Source organism: Equus asinus, chromosome 2 (genome assembly GCF_041296235.1).
Source record: "Equus asinus isolate D_3611 breed Donkey chromosome 2, EquAss-T2T_v2, whole genome shotgun sequence".
NCBI lineage: Eukaryota > Metazoa > Chordata > Mammalia > Perissodactyla > Equidae > Equus > Equus asinus.
Window position 1 is genome coordinate 169192950 of NC_091791.1, and position 16513 is coordinate 169209462.

Here is a 16513-nt window from a genome sequence, read left to right on the forward strand (position 1 = left end):
AGAGAAAGAAAGGAGTCAAGGGAGACACCAGGATTTGGGGCCCAAGAAACCAGAAAGATGGAGTTGCCATTTACTGATATGGAGGGGGCTGCAGGAGGATGTGCCGGAGGCAGGTCAGGAGTTTGATCTTGGACATGTTACACTTGGGGTGTCTGTGAGACATCTAGCAGAGATGTTGAGAAGGCAGTAAATATACAAGTTTGAGGTTCAAGGAAAACATACAATTTGGGGAGCCAGTGATCCTTAAAACCACGGGACTGGCAGAGCTCACCTGGGCAGAGTGAAGCTGGATGAGAGAGAGCCTGGAGAGGAGGCCTGAGTCACTCCAACAGCCCGAGGCTAAGCAGAGGCAGAGGCGCCAGCCAAGAAGACTGAGAAGGCAGAGACTCAGGAGGACCAGGAGGGCGGCCCGGAAGCCGAGACTATCATCCAGTCTTACACATGATGTTTTCAAAGAATATTTAATGTCATGGGGAAATGCTCACCAAGGTTACGTGGGGGGGAAGCAGCATCTGAACACAATGTTAATGGTTATTTTCTGTACATAGTGGTGGGTGAGGCTCATTGCTATTTTCTTCTTTACAATTTTCTCTATTTTCTTACTATTCAACATTGAACATGTGTTACTTTTGTAAAAATTCTTAGACAAGGATATTTGAAAACAAATATTGGAAAGTGGCCTTTGCTGCTCAGCAAGTCCTCCAGCCTATTTCTATCTCAAACATGTGCCTACAAAAGGAATTTAGGTCCTTATTTCCCACAGTGGGTACCGTGGAAGGGGGGCAGTCCCACCCCAACCCAGGGGGTTTCAAAAGGGCTTTGGTCAGCAGAAGCCCCCTAGGGTGGGAGGAGACTGGTCAGGCAAGCACTGGAGGCTGTCCTCATGCTAAGCAGGCCCTGTCTCAAGAGCTGCTGAGCTGGCACCCTCGCTGCCCTGCCAGCCATGCTTCTCTGAACAGGGCAGCCAGAAATGCCCACGCATCCCTGGGACAGACCATGGGTCCACACTCGTCGGGCTGGCATGGACTGATCAATAGAGAGAACAGCAGCTTCATTAAAAAACAGATTACTAGCATCTGCGCCACCCAGTGCAAGTGAAGATGGGCTCCCTCCCCAGGGGCCCAGGCCTCTCCACCCGAGCCCCAGGGGAGCCACTCTGTGTGGGGCCCCTGTCTTGAGGCAGTGTCCTTGCTCATCCGACTCCAGTCCCACTGCTCCTGGCCCAGGGCTAAGCCCCACCTCGAGAAGCCATCGGGATGGTCTCTCCTGAGCGACTGTTGCCTCTAGCATCTGAGAAGAAGCTCCCGCTCCCGGGGGCTGGGGCAACGTCCACCTGGATGACACCATGCACCTGGGAGAGCTGTGGACTGTCCAAGCTGGCGATGAGCTGGCGGGGACCTGGTCGGACAGGCACGAACGTCTGGCGCAGCGTCACAGTCTCGTTGCCCCCAATGTCCCTGTGGGCAGAGACAGGGTCATGGGCCTGGGGTGACTGGGGGTGGAGTGGGGAGTAAGAACTGACGGGGCAGCCAGGAAGGCAGGAGCAGAAGGTGGGGCCCTTAAGTCATTTCTTGGCTCAGCTGGAATCTCCACGCCCATGACCAGGACAAAGCCTGACCCCCACAGCCGCCTCCACACAGCCAGATCAGCGGCCACCCACCCAGCTGCCTGAGCTGGAAATCTCCGCGTCATCCGGGACTCCTCCCTCCCCGCTCCCACAAACACCTGGACAGACTGTCCCCGCCTCCCCCTCTCTGTCAATGAGGCTCCTGCCTCACCAGACCATCCCCATCCCGCCTGGGGTTTCCAAGACCAAGGAAACTTCGAAACGAGACTTTGGGGTTCGACACAGTATTGCCAAATACTTTCAGTTTTGCCAAGAAAGTGGAAGGAAATTAATTATCTTCTGCCATGATCGTCTTTCCAAAGAAGAAAGAGCATTTTAATACCCCAAGACATTAGAAGGATGTTATCTCAGAAAAAAAGGAAAGTCTTTCCCAAGAATAGACAACTGGCATCTTTAAGTTGACACACACTCTCGTGTGCATGTGTGTGTGTGTGCGATTGAGAGAGTGAGAGAGAGGCACACGCATGCGTGCACACACACACCCCCCCTACACACACACTACAGCGTCTTCATTTTCTCCCTTCTTCATGGACCTCTGAAAATCTATTCCCAGACCAGCTCTCTGGGAATCACAGTTTCACCAGCTGTCTAACTGGCCTCCTGGCCTCCCGTCTCGTTTTTCCATTCTAGTCTCTAACCACTGGGAGGTGAACTGAACCCGTCAAGGGCTTGGCTTCCTTGCTTCTTACGGGATGAGATCTCAGTTCCCTAACCCGACACACAGGCTCACTGTGACTCAGCCCACCTGCTGGCCCCGCCTCATTATTATTCCTCCTGCCCCTCAGCCCCGAGCTCCTTCCCTTCCCTCAACTCACCTCCCTTTTCATGCCATGCCCCTGGGCTTTCTCCAGGCCCAGCTCGCACCACCTCCTCAGGGAGGGCTCCCTTGAGCACCCCCTGCCATCAGGAAAATAAATCTCGCCCTTCTCTGAGCTCCTCCGGCAATCTGAACGCGCACCTTAGACACCGAACAGGATTGCGTTTACACCGCATCTGCTCATGCCTGTTAGCTTCTGTCCTTTCCTGCACCTGCCTAAACCTTTACCTCCGGCCCCTACTCAACCCAAGCCTGCCCTGGGGACCGTCTCTGGAGCCAGACCCTGTGCAGATGCCTCCAGTCCTACAAGGGAATAAGCCAGCAGCCCAACTTCAAGGATGAGCTCTCCTTGGGGCAAAACATTTCGTTTGGACCTGCTTCCAAGGGGCTTCCCTGGACTGCTCTGTCCTGCTTCGTTTATCACTGTTAGCTGTGTGGTTTAGGAGAAGTTACTGAATGTCTCTGATCCTCACTTTCGGGTCTGTAAAATGGAAGTGAATGTCAAATGAGGAGGTGGAATCAGCTGGTGTTGAAGGTGCCTCCAAGCTCCATGGGCGTGGCGGGGGGGGGGGGGGAGTGGGCAGAGAGATAGATATAGCCTAGCTGTTAAGTTATAGACTTAATTTCCAGACTTCCCATCATAACATACAACTAGAAATTAAGTCTATAACTTGACCGGTAGTCTCTACTTTGGTTGGTTACAAATTTGTGTTTTTAATTTGTGCCCACTTTTCCATAGATACAAAGTTAAAGTTGTTTAGGCTCAGACCAGCCTTCTCAGGTCTATTTAACCCCTACTATAATTGGACTGTACTATTTCAGAACCTAGCCTTTATTTATCATTACTTCCAAGAGAAATTGCTTTCCAGGTTCCAGGTGGGGACATCAAGCTCGCTCCCTGCCCCTGTCCTGGTGTCAGGCGAGACCTTTGCCACACCCGTTTGCGAGTTCAGGCTGAGCTCATTAGCTGTGAATGCTACAATATGCCTGTAGCTGAGCACAGATAATGAAACCAACTCCCTGACACGGATGTCGGAATTTAGACATCCAAATTAGCACTGACCTTCAATTATACACTGTTCAACCACGCTGCCAGCGCTCGAAACATTTTTTAAAACTCCTTGGCCCTCCTCTACAGCCAAACTTCATTTCTGATTGAAAAGGGCATTACTGCCCACCTTGTTAGCCTAACTTATTAATTAGAACTAGCTCTAAATGACTTTAGGCTGGTTCCCCAAAGTCAAAACCACCCCCCCAAGGAGGCCGCCCAAGGGACATTCTAGAGAATATGATTCAGGCTCTGGGGAAAATCCCCGAGAAGCGTTTGGAACAGACTTCCAGCCTCTGCTGGTGACTGCTTTGGTGGTGACAACAGCCGTCTGGAGGAGTAAGTTCTGGAATGTTTATTAAGTGGCCAGTCGCCACACTGGGTGGCACACCTTATGCTATAATGGGGTTCCATACCACAGCCTTTGATGTGCAAACGAGAGCTAAGTAACGCCCATCTTGAAATCTAATATATCCCAACCCACAGCTCAGGGATTTCCCCCTTGGGGCTCTCAATCGTCCTGAAGGCCCTGGCTTGGCCTCATAGCAGCAGAGGAGGCACAGGATGTCCAAGAAGGTCCTGCCTTGAAAAACCGTCATCCAACCCTCTCACTTACTGGTGGGAAGAAGACTGGGGCCTTTAAATGGGAGGAGACTCACAAAAGCCCCACAGCTGAAGAGAGAGCCAAGTGTCTGGTGCTCAGCTCAGTGGTCCTCTCCTTACTCCCAGGTGGGGGCAAGAATCAAAGGTCTGGCGAGGCTGCCAAGGGCGTCCAGCTCTGGGGGACCCTCAGAACAGGGAAACCTTCCTCCAGCATCTGCAAGTGAGAGTTGCCTGCAGGGTGAGCTATCTGGGAGTCCCAAGCTCCCCTCTCTATGCTGCCAGAGACCCTTATAGGGCAGCACCTGGAAAGCACTCCTCTGAGACATGTCACTGCATCCAGGGGCCAGGCTGAGGCAAAGATCAGGAGAGCAACCCTTTCAGCTTTGGCCTGTTGACAGAAGGGGCAGCCACGACCAGGCAGAGCCTACTGTGAGGGGGAAGGGTGGGCAGCTGGGCCAGGACCCTCTGCCTCCCCCACCCAGACCTCCACGCGGGCCTTTGTCGAAAGAGGAAAATGCCTCCCCTTGTCCCCAGAAAGCTGATCTTAAAGTGCAGCCTCTAGCCTTCTCTGCTTTCCCTCTGTGCCATTCTTGGGAAGAGACAGGGCAGCATATGTGGGTCTGTGTCAGAGATGACAGCACAGGCCAGGAACACAAGCACTGTGTGTGCCCTCAATGGGTACACAGCCTCACTTAGCCCAGGATCATGCCCAGGCAGGCTGGGTGAGGGCCTGGGGCAAGGGGCCCTGTGCTCTGGAACTGCTGCTCGGCTCTCATGGCACAAACCAGGCAACAAGCTTGAGAGCACGTGTGTGGTGTGTGCCATGGCAGGAAGAGTGGAGTCTGCCCCTTATGAGCCATGAGCCCCTGTGAGATGTGGCCACAGCCTCGCCATCTGTAAAGTGTGGTTGGCCGCTACCTCCAGAGCCCTGACTTTGTGCCACACACCAGCTACATACTTTCCATGCATCCTCGCATCTGATTCTCACCACGACCCTCAGAGCCAGGGCTCCAGGTGATCCTCACTTTCCAGGTGACAAAACTGAGGCTGGGCTTACAGGAGATAAGTTACTTGCCCAAGGGTAGTGAGTGATGGAGCTGGGACTTGAACCCAAGCCTTTAGGATCCCAAAGCTTTGCTTTTAACCATAGGATGATCTCTAATGTCCTTTAAAGGGTTTCTGTGGTTTCCAAATGAGATAATATTCCTGAAAGTGGCTGGTCAACTCCTGAGAGCTGAGCCATGTTTGTGAGGAAGTGCTGATGATTCCCTCGGGAAGTTTTAGCTCCCTAATGAGACAGGAGGCAGGGCGAGGCCCACAGCAGGTCTCCTGAAATGCTCCTTGGACTGAACTGAGTCAAAAGCTACTGCTGGCTGGCCCCTAGCTGCTTGGTTGGGCCTGACAGACCGCACCCATCCTGACAAAGAAAGGAAGTGAAGCCGGGCCCCAGGGCAGCCTGGGAGGCAGCAGGGGCAGCAGCAGGGACAGGCCGAGAGGCCAGACTCACCCCACGTTGAGGATCTTGGGTCTCTGTAGCCCAGAGCCCTCGAGCCGGAAGACGACGTTGGTGAGGGTGACAGGCAGGGGGTTCTTGAAGACAATCTGCACTTCGCACTCCTGGCCAACCACAGCTGCTCCCAGCAGCTGAGAGAAAGAGGGGCCCACCCCCACATCAGAGACCCCCGCCAAACACATTGTGTGGCATGTCGCACACTCCACCAGAGAGAGAAAACTCCTTCCTCGGGAGTCAAAACCTCCCCGAGTCCCACATTTCTGTCCCTGAGAGAAGGCTCCCCAAAAGCCAGAGAGGAAACTCCAACCCACTCCCCACGTGAAGGTACCACAGAATCAGGGATATGATCTCATTTTACAGATGAGGAGCCTGAGGCCCAAGAGCTCAGAGCCAGGCCCTGAACTTCTCCTCCTGGAATGGCTCCTGGCTTAGTGGCCTCTCTCTTTCCCCTCCGATCTCCCTCAGCCCCTGGCAAGCCCTCACGCCCAGCAAGCCGCACTCACCGAGAGGGAGAGGTCTGGGGTACGCAGACGGAAGGTATGCTGCTTGGCCAGCACCTGCCCACTCTCCTTGACGTGGCCAGAGACGTTGAGCAGCATGGCCCCCTGGTCCACGAGGTGGGGTTTGTATTCCGTGTAGGCCACAGGCATGGCCACACGGTCCGCTGGGGAGAAGAGCACGGCGTCACCGAGGCCTGCTTTTCCCCAGACTGACCTCCCAGGGTCTCCGTGTCCACAGCCCCGAGGTGCCCAGCCATCCAGGGGACAGGGCCCAGGAAGGAGCACTTACAGGCCCCTGGCTGCAGCACCACTTCCTTCTTGCTCTCCTTGAACACGGACCCGGTGACACCAGTGTAGAAGGTAACTGAGAGGTAGAGGTGCAGCTTCACGGTGCGGCGGCTGCTGCCGCGATTGGTCAGCACCACGGAGACCGTCAGGTCCTGCCCCATCACTGCGTCCTGTGCCTCCACCTGCATGGCCACGTCCTCAGCCGTGTCCCGGTTGGCATACACGTTGGGTTTGCTGCCGTGGGCTGCTGCTGTCTCCACTGCCTTCCGCTCTGCTTCTGAGCCTGCGGGGTTGAAGGTCAAGGGTGAAGTTACAGCTACTGCAGGGTGGGCGAGTGCTCAGCAGGAACACGTGGCATGGGCCGGAGCCGGCCGGGTTAGGGGAACAGTACCTTCTGGGTGCTTATAGATGTGGGTGACGTCCTCCCGCATGTTGGAGCCAATGGCTTTCGTGATGATGAGTGTGCCAATGGCCTTCTCCTCCACGTACACAATCTTAAAGCTGCCATCGTCCTGCCGCTGCCAGTAAACCTTGTCACTGTTCACCTGTTGAGGGTTTGTGGGGGGTGTAACCCAGGAACGAGCGAGCCAGAGGGCCTGAGGGCAGGCCTGATTCCCAGCTGCCTTCCCCAACCCTGGAGCGGCAGGGAAGGCTAGATCCAAAGGTTGGGAGCCTCCTGGCAGAGCCAAACTGGGCGACTTTCCAAGCTGAGCCAGACAAGACCAGGGAGCAGGGAAGAAGCCGGTCTGGGAGGCTCCTTGCAGCACATTAGGGCATTAATGACAGTAATCCCTTATGCCCATTCACTGGCTTTATGACTTATTAAGCAGTTTCATACCCATTATTTCTTTTGATCCTGAGTATAGGAAGCACGGCAGCCATTAATACATATTCTTTTTTACAGTTGAGGAAACTAAGACTCGTAGAAAGAACGACTTGCCCAAGATCACACAGCTAGTCAGTCAGCGGTGAAGTCAGGACCAGAGAACCCAGGATGGACGCCAGAGCTCTGGTCCCCGGAGCACAGGCCTCACCTCAGCAAAAATGAAGGGCGTGTCGTACTTCATGTATACCAGGCCGTTCTTGATGGACTCCACGGAGCAGGGGCCACAGCAGAAGATGCCTGGGGGAGTGAGGGCAGGACGGAGGTGAGAGGTCCGAGGAGACCGAAAGGGACCCTCAGATGCTGGGGAGAGGCACACCCACCCTGGCCCAGTGCCCCCTGCCTCAGGGTCAGCGCCACCTGGTCCAACCCAGGGAAGGAAAACAAAGAAGAGCACAGTCTCCTTTGGCCTCAGGCAGCAGGGGGTGCGTGGGGCCTGGACACGCCTGCCTTGATCACTAAGTCGTCGTATACTCTTCCTCCACTGGCTGAGGTTGGATATTGCCTATCTGTGACCCCCAGAGGTCAGGACCCTCCCCTCCTACATCGAATCAAACCCAGAGCCCTCTTGTGGCTCTGCTTGCTGGCTGGGAGAGCAGTGACACTGCAGCCACCATTCCAGAAAAATCCAGAACAAACCTCCAGCTCTACAGCCTGCTGTGTCCTCTCTGTGGGGAGGTGGGGATGGCGCTGGTGGGATATAGAGTCTGTCCTCCTTGTGCTCAGGAGGTTTTTCTAGAGGAGATGGCCTGATGGGGAGGAGGCTTGGCAAGAGAGGACATGGAACATGAAGGGAGAACCATCCAACAGGAAAGAATCTTAGAAAACACCTAGCACTATGGCCCCCTTTAAAGATGGGGAAACTGAGGCTCAGCGAGGCAAAGCAGATCTCAGGATCTCACAGGACAGTGCGATACAGAGAGAATGGAAGGAGCTAAGATTTACTGAGTGGGGACTATTCCAGGCATGCTGCTGGTCTCTCTAATACATGAGGATCCCATGTAATTCTCCCAATCACCCTACATGGTACATGTTATCCCCACATGACACACAAAAACAGCAGAGCCCAAAGGTGCAAGGAACTTGCTCGAGATGACATATCTAAGAAGTGATCAAGCTGGAATCAAGCCCAGGGCTGGCTGGCCCCAGAGCCCCCACCTGCCTGCCGCCCACCCACCACTTCCCCATTGGGGGCGGGAACTCAGATCTCCCAGGGTCCTGGGCCGGGCTGTTCCAGCATCACAGGCCTCACTGGGTTGCACAACTCAGGGGGAAGATGATTGAGAGGGAGGGGTCTGGCCAGAGACCAGAGGAGGAATGTAGTCTCAGCATGGGCTATTGGACCTGGGGGAGGAAGGAAGAGGCCAGAAGGAAGCAGGCCCCGCTGCCTGGGGCTGGAGGGTGGACGGGGACACGACACCGGCTTGAGAACAAAGTGTATGACAGGTCTAATTTTTGCAGAAACATGTGTATGGGGACACAGAAAAGAGACTAGAGGTTATGTCATCCGTGACTATCTCTGAGGGCTGGGTTATTGGGGCTGTTTTCTTCTTCAAACCTATCTGAACCCTGATTTTTTCTATACTGTATATATAATTCACAGTGAGCAACGGAACAGACAGGAGAGGACATGAAGAAAGCGAGAATTTGGGTCAGAAAGGGAGAAAACCAGGGACTGGGTTTGCTCTGCTGCTGATCTAGTGCTCTGTGTCCTAGAGAAAGTCACTGCCCCTCTCTGTGCCACCACTTCCCACGTGTCCCACGAGGGCTTGGAGTGGGTCCCAGACCCAGCTGATCTTCAGCATCACCAGGGGAACTTTCAAAAATAGAGATTCCTAGACTCCATCCCTCTACTGTCTGATGTATCAGGTCTGGGGTGGGACCCAGAAATTCACTTAAAACCAAACAAAAACCTCTTCAGAGAGAATAGCGAACTTTTACAATTTATGTTATTCAATTCCATACTTTTTTTTTCCTTCCCAGCATGTAGCACTTATAATAACGACTTTCTTTTCTAACTTTAAAAAATACGTAAATAAGAAGGCCCTTCAATTAATTATCTCCAGGACCTTTAAGTAAAAAAAGCAAGTGAGAAGAGTGGATTTGGTGGGGATGGGAAACCTCTCACTGAAGTCTCTTGAATCTTTTGACTTTTGAACCATCTGAGTAATTAACCATCTGAGTAATTATAAATAAATAAAATTTAGGCAAATAAACAGTTACATAGGAAGGTGGAAATATATAAGCCAGCTGAAAGAAGTGTGATGTTAAAGGAGCTGGCTCTGAGGCCCAGCCCAGCACTGATGCTCTGGGGTTTGTGACTCAGGCTGGGGAGCTGGGAGGAGCCAAAGTGGGGTACAGGAGCCAGGCGGGGCCCCGCCTCACCACTGCTGGTCTCCTGGGGTGTAGCATCCACAACCTGCCACCCATCGAAGCCTGAGGGCAGGTCCGGCCTCTTCATCCAACAGTCGTTCCACACGTGGAAGTTCCTGGATGGACGGGAGGGAGGGCTGGGTCTGAGCAGTCCCTCCAGGCCTCCCCAGCACCCCCTCGACCCCCAGGCCTCAGGTCACCGATCCTCGGCAAGGACGGCAGTCCATCCCTGGCCCAAGCCTCACCAGACGGAATCATGGTTCAGGTGCTCGAGCGGCTTCATGTTCTCGTCAAAGTAGATGTCCATGGTGAGGGACGTGTCTGTGTCGTGCGCCGAGTTGAAGTTGGTGACGGTCCGGGCGGCCAGGCCCAGGCAGCGCAGCACTGCAGAGGAACCAAGGTTGGGGTTCAGGGCCCGGGGACAGGGCAGGGTTGGGGCCAGGTGAGGTGTCCAGTCAGGAACAGCAGGGGCACAAGGGCACTGGGGTTGCCAAGCTGGGTCAGGGGTCACCAGGGCCAGGAGGCCTTCAGGCCAGGGAACGCTGGGGGTTAGGGGAAGCCAGTCCACCTGCTTGGCCTTGTCCTTGCTTGTCCCTCCTCCTTCCTCTCCCCTAGGCCTCTCTCGGTTATTAACACTAATTAATGGTAATTAAGGCCAGCCTACCATCCACCCCGGCCTGCCCCTGCACTGTAGCCACAGCTGGGCCCAGCTCACTCGTGAAGGTGGAGCATGGCTTCCCTCCCTCCTCCTCTCCCCATCCCTCTACTACCTGTGGTGGTCACACCGGCGAAGACCCAGCACTGGCCATAGGGGACAGAATAGCCAGTGCGGAGGTAGCTGAGTAGGATCTCCACGCTGCCCACCCATGCTGATGGGTTGGTGCCTCGGGAGTAATCGCCAGACCAGTTCCCAATCAGGACCCCATTGTCATCCAAGGAGTTCACCTGTCCAGGACAGGATGGGGTGGGGGGGAGTTGGGGGAAAGGCCGTGTGGTTCCCCAGCCCAGCCCCTCACCCCAATGCCTCAGGATCTTGCAGGCAGCCTGAGCCCTGCCCACCCCTCCCAGATCTGCCCGCCCCCCCCCCCCCCCCATCCCTGGTCTGACACAGGAATGTGAATCCTGGGTGTGCCAAGTTTGGGTTTGGCCCTACATTCCACAAGAACTGGGACAGGAGCCAGGAAGGGAGGGGTGGGGGCAGGCAATGGAGGGAAGAGAAGTGAGACCCCTCCCCACAATACCCTCTGCAAGGGAAGGGACAGGGCTGGGGTCCTGAAGGAATCACAAAGGGCAGGAGAAGCATACAGGGGAGGCAGCAGGCAGACAGAGAGTAGGGCTCAGAGACACGAGGGGGCTCAGAGACATGAGGGTGCTCACCATGGCAGAGATGACCCGGGAGACATTGACCGGGTCCCCACGGCCTCCATAGGGCATGCCCCGCCGGTCCAGGATGTACAGGCAGGCATCCAGCACCCCGTGGTCAAACTGGAAGGAGGGAAGGCACAGATGACCACGGCCCACTGTGGCCCAGCTCGACCCCCAGGCCAGCACCGGCTCTCCCACTACCCTCCGCTGGCCTCTAGCTCCCCTGAGTGCATGCGGCCTTGGGCACCCATACCTGGCCATAGTTCCAGGTCCTCTCGCCAATCTGTGCTTCGGTCCCATAGTAAATTCTCCCAGACTCATTAAGCACATATTCCTGCCGCCAGTCCTCATGGTCCACGTACACGATGTCCTCTGTTTCCCCAGAACACACATGTCTAGTTCCCTCCAGCCCTGTCCTAGCCCCACCTGCCCCTGGGCCAATTCTGCAGGACTCATGTCTGCAGAGGAAGAGAGGGGACGCTGCCTCTAGCCTGACAGGATGCTCCTGGGAAGGGCCCTTGCATGACAGATGGTAGGAAGAAGGTGGGTGTACCCAAAGCCCTTTACCAGGGGAGGTGAGACTGTGTGACCTTGGGTGGGTCATCTTTCTGCCGTGGACCTAGGTCCCATCACCTGGACAATGGGAGGCTGGCTTCTCCTAGGGCCAGGCACCCAGGCACCTAGCAGGATCCTAGGAAAGGAAGCCCTGACCTGCCCTCCCCATGACCTGACTCCAGCTGGCTCACCTGGGCACCAGGGATTGAAGAGGATGTAGATCTCGTTGTGGGGGTCAAAGGGCAACTGGAACTCCCCAGCCTCTGTGCGCGTGCGGACCGTGAATTGAAACTTGCCGATGATGGCGTTGGGGGAAGTGTGGACCCGTAGGTTCAGATTCTGCCCATTGGCCTTGGTCACCTGGGCCTTCCAGCCGCCACTGCCCCCCTTGCCCACTGGGATGATCACGTGGGTGCCCTTGCCCACCTCGGGGTTGTTTCCTGAGGTGAGGGAAGTGGCAATTAGCTGGTGAGGCCTCCCTGAGGAGGAGGGACGGGGACTTGGACTTCTCCCAGCCCCACCCAGAATGTGTGAGCCGGTGTGTGTATGTCCCTGAATTGGGCCATCGCCTTAGTCTGTGACAGTCTCTCTGAGAGTAGCTCTGTCCCCACCCGATGTTTGCCCACATGTCAGGGCAGAGCCCAAGTCCAACATCCCAAACCTGTTCCCCCGACACTGAACTCAGAAATGGGTAGGTCACCCTTGACCTGCCTGACTATTCCGCCTGGCTGGGTCCAGATGCCCCCACCCCACATGAAAGGGCAGTTCAGATCCTGAAGGCCAGCCCTGCCTGTTCCCCAGGGCTGCAGCTTCCAGAGCCCAGGGCATCCCTGGTGGAGGTGGTGGGGGTATCTTGGAAATTAGAGGCTGGGTTGGATGAGGCTAGGCCCTAATCAAGGGGTACGAGGAGTCACCCGCCCCCAGCAGCAGCATAATCACCAGCCTGGGCAGTCCATGGCCACCATGCAACGTGGTGAGGGGTGAGGGAGGCACCTGCCCTGGGTCATGGGGATGGAGATACAGAGAGACAGAGTTGGACCGAGAGCACAGAGAGAGCCAGCCACACCCGGGGGAAGGAGAGCAGACCCAGAAGGAAAGATGCACAGAGGCAGCAACATTGAAGGAGATGCTGACACAAGATCGAGACACAAGAGAGAGTGTTTTGGGACAGAAGCTCCTGGAGGCTTGAAGAGGGTGAGCTTAGGAAAATGGGGACGCCAAGACCTTCCCTGAGACACATCCCTAGGGACACACTCACATACTTGCACCTGCTTATCTGGCAGAGGTGAGGAGTGGGGTGGAGGAGGAGCCTAAAGACGCCCTCTGATCCTAATATTAGGACTAGGGGGCCCTGCTAGCCAGGCCCCCCGCCAGTCTAGGGCCTTCACCCTTCCCACTCAGGTCCCACTGACCGATGAGCAGCTCCAGGGCAATATGATCGGAGGACTCATAGGGACGAGACAGGAGGAGGACCATGTGGAAGGGCTGCCCGCGGCGCACAATCAGCTCATCATACTCGAACTCATCCGTGTGGTGCTCTCGGCGGTTCTGGTCCGAGCGTGAACTCAGCAGATCCACGCCAGTCACCACCAGCATGCCCTCTGCAAGGCCACAGCTCTGGGTCAGTGAAGCCCCACGGGGCGTCCAGGCCCCCAACATTAGCCTCCCAGGCCCCCAGAGATGCCAGGATGAGACCCAGGCTCAGTTAAGGCCTTTCAGCTCTTAGCTAAGGTGGACAGGTCAGCCTCACCTCGGATGGTGCCATCGCCAGCTGCGTTCACACCGCTGCCCCGGGAGCCAGGCTGGCGGGAGTCAGAGCCCCGGGAGTCAGGTCTTCGACCTCCAGAACGGGACCCTCGACCTCTGGAGCCAGATCCTCGGTCTCTATAGGGCTCACGCCCCCAGTCGTCATCATTCCGGCAGGAGCAGCAGCCACAGCAGCGAGCCCAGAAGGAACGGCCTCCTCGGCGAGAACGACTGTCTGGTTCTGGCTCCGGCTCCGGAGAAGGCGTGGTGGGGGGCTGCCAAGCGTTCCCGCCCCAGCGGCCCACGTCTGAACGAGGACCATCCGTCATGCCTACGTGGAAGAGGCAGGGGAGGCTCTGATCTTCCGCTCAGACCTCCTGTACCCAGGATGCCCCAGCCAGCCCACCGGGAGACCCTCCATCCAGAGAGCTGATTCAGTCCCAGCCAGACGATGGAGATGATCTGATGTTGACCCAGAGACTCCCCCAGACCCATCCAGAGACCTTCCCCAGAGACTCCTTTCAGAATCACCTAGAGAAACTTCCAGCACCGTAGAGAAGGTATTCCCCCTCTCAGTCCCACAGAGACATCCACCAAACCAGACGCCCAAGACAGAAACCTGCTCAAGGACCCGTCCCAGGAATAGCGTAGGCACTTGTCACAGCCTCAAAAACCTAGCGGTGCAGACCATCCCCTGGCTTGCTTCCTCCATCTGCCGGCTCTTCAGTCTAGAGGTCCAAGGGCTGACGCCTCTAGGACCCATTTCTTCGCACAAATACCCCACCCAAGGCTCTTTGCGAAAGATAGGCGGGTGACATGCCGGGCTTGGGGTCCTTGGCATTCCCCACGTTGGGTCAAACGCCATCACGGAGCTGCCGGGAGAGACGGAGGGCCGCAGGTCTCTGGGTGGGCGTCGGGGGCAGCCTAGCGGGGGCGACAGGCTCGGGCTGGCCCGCACCCCACCTGCAGGGGCCCGACCTCCGCGTGGCCCCCAGACGGCATTGCCGTCGCCGGGGCTCAGCACCGCGGTGCCCGTCGGAGGCCCTCACCTGGCGGCGGTGTTGGCGACGGCAGCGCTGAGTCCTGCGGCCGGGGTGGAACAGGTCGGGACTGACGGGACGGGGCGGACGGACAGGACGCTGCCGCGCGAGTGGAAGGTGTGGGGCGGGCCGGTAAGTGGTTTATGAGGGGGGGGGGGGGGGGGGAGGGGGGGAAGAGGGCGGGGCCAAGCTGCTGGGGAGAAGGGGAAGCGTGGTTGCTCCATCCCTCATCGGGGGGTGGAGGCCTGGCCTCTGGGGGCTGTCTTCTGAGATAGGCGAGATTAGGGGCAGGAAACGAGGCTTGGCTGCACTCTTTCCCCTTTCGAGGAACCCAGAAATTGTGGAAACCTGAGGATGCAGGGTGGGGCCGGGGCTCGGGAGGGGGCGGGGGCTGGGTCTGTCAGGGCTGAAGCTGAGTGAAAGTGGAGGGCCTTGGTGAGACTGCCCCGTCTGAGGGACCCCACATCAGGCTGATTCCTGCCGGGCTGGGGCATAAGGAGCCCCTCCTCCTGGGCGGAGCCGACCCGAGGGCAGTGGGGCAGCGAGCCCTTTCCACCACACCCCTATCCAGCAGCCCCTCTGTTCCCAAGCTCAGGCTGCCTGCCTCTGCTTTCATGGAGTCTTGCTGTCAGCCTCCCATGCAGCCCGAGTGGGGCTCAGCCCCTGAAACCATCCCATGGGCCTGGGCCTGGGCCTGATCCTGCCCAGGGAGGTCCCCAGATCCCAAGCTGCAGACTGGTGACATCAGCAGCCGGGCCCTCAGACTGGCTCCACCAGCCAGCCCCTGACCTGCCGGCTCTACCAGATCCTCTGACCCCCCGCCCATCTATCCTTCCTCGTTCTTCCTCCAGCTGCTCCACAGCCCCTGGCATGAGTGAGCTGCCCCCAGCTTCCAGTGTCCCTCCAAGTTTGAGATGGGGGGCAGAGTAGGAGAAATCTCTTGTTTGTTCTTGCGGCCTGGGGACTTGGAGGAGGCTGAGGCTTTGCTCCGAGGCTCGGGTGGGAACTGAGGCCCCCTCCCCAGCCTGCAGAGTACCCCTTCTCTCACTGAGAGGAGCAGCTGGGCAGCTGGAGTCCAGGATTCTCCAACCTGGAATTCTTCCTGGGAATCCTGACCAACTAGCTCCTGGCACCTGTGCGCATCCCGGCTCCACCCTGGCACTGGGAGAAACACCAGGGATGCCACCGAGAGCGCCCCAATGCAAGGAGGAGCTGGGCATCTTCAGGGAGGCTCTTCTGGGAGTTCTTTGAGAGGGCTGGGGCCCTGTTCTTGGGGTCTCTTTCCTCCATCCCACTGGTATCCCAGCTCTGCCCATGGGCCACTGAACAGAAGACAGTGAAAAACGGGGTTGGCAAGAAGACACAAGGAAGCTGATTTGAGCAGAGGCTGAGTCCAGTGATGCATCAGGCAGGGAGGGGCCTTGGGGACTGGGGACAGAGGCTCCGGGACCTGGCAGGGAGCCCTCCACACCCACACTGACCTTCTCCTGTCCAGCTCCCAGCCCCAGATCTGGCAAGGGGTCTGCCCCCAGCTCCAACACTCTCAGAGGACACGCTAGCAGAGATCAAAATTCCAGGCAGGTGTGAGGCTGGTCAGCCAGAGGGCTCCGCTGAGGGGCTGTTTGTGTATCACTATGGATACAGAAAGGAGGAGGGCCCTGAGGATCCGGACGTGTGTGAGCACATGGGTCCAGGTCGATTCCCAGAAAACTAGAAAAATGCCTTGTCACACTCTCTCCCTCTTGTTTCAATCAATCTTCCTCTTTCCCCACCCAGCCAGGTTTGACTCAGTGCCCTAACCCCAGAGCCGCTCCCCTTTCCCCCTCCGGGAGGCTCCAGTGCCTTAGGGCTTTCAAAGTCAGGACTTGGTGTGTGCACGCTCGCTCACGTGTTCGTGGGAGCAGGGGGGAGACCACGGGAGCAGACTCCGGGCTCAGTGCCTCAGGGAGCTGAGGCCAGGCTCTGCTCAACTATTCCATATCAATACAGAGGCAAGAAAGTGAGTCTGGAATGCCAGACCCAGGTGTCAAGACAGCTTCGGCTCCAGCACTTGAGCTCAGCAACACTGGACGCATCCCAGCAGCAGTTTCCTCATCAGAACAATGAGCCTAATCATTGCATCCCTGAGAGCTTGTGAGGATCAAATGGGATCAAG

At 57.0% G+C, this 16513-nt stretch overlaps 1 protein-coding gene across 2 annotated transcripts; it reads right to left on the minus strand.

Annotated features, from left to right (window-relative positions):
• Positions 1 to 447: 447 nt before the first annotated feature.
• Positions 448 to 14480, minus strand: TGM1 (transglutaminase 1). 2 transcript variants are annotated; one of them, XM_014868622.3, is made up of 15 exons: positions 14368 to 14480; positions 13323 to 13649; positions 12985 to 13173; positions 11764 to 12012; positions 11271 to 11389; positions 11030 to 11137; positions 10423 to 10597; positions 9898 to 10036; positions 9665 to 9768; positions 7431 to 7519; positions 6788 to 6941; positions 6398 to 6679; positions 6112 to 6272; positions 5603 to 5739; positions 448 to 1457 (listed from the first exon to the last, which is right to left on the minus strand). In XM_014868622.3, exons 2-15 carry the CDS (start codon positions 13645 to 13647, stop codon positions 1229 to 1231), a joined length of 2460 nt encoding a protein of 819 aa, XP_014724108.1. In that variant the 5' UTR covers positions 13648 to 13649; positions 14368 to 14480; the 3' UTR covers positions 448 to 1228. The 2 variants fall into 2 exon arrangements, with proteins under 2 accessions (XP_014724108.1, XP_014724110.1); XM_014868624.3 differs by lacking the exon at positions 14368 to 14480 and adding an exon at positions 13938 to 14352.
• Positions 14481 to 16513: the final 2033 nt, after the last annotated feature.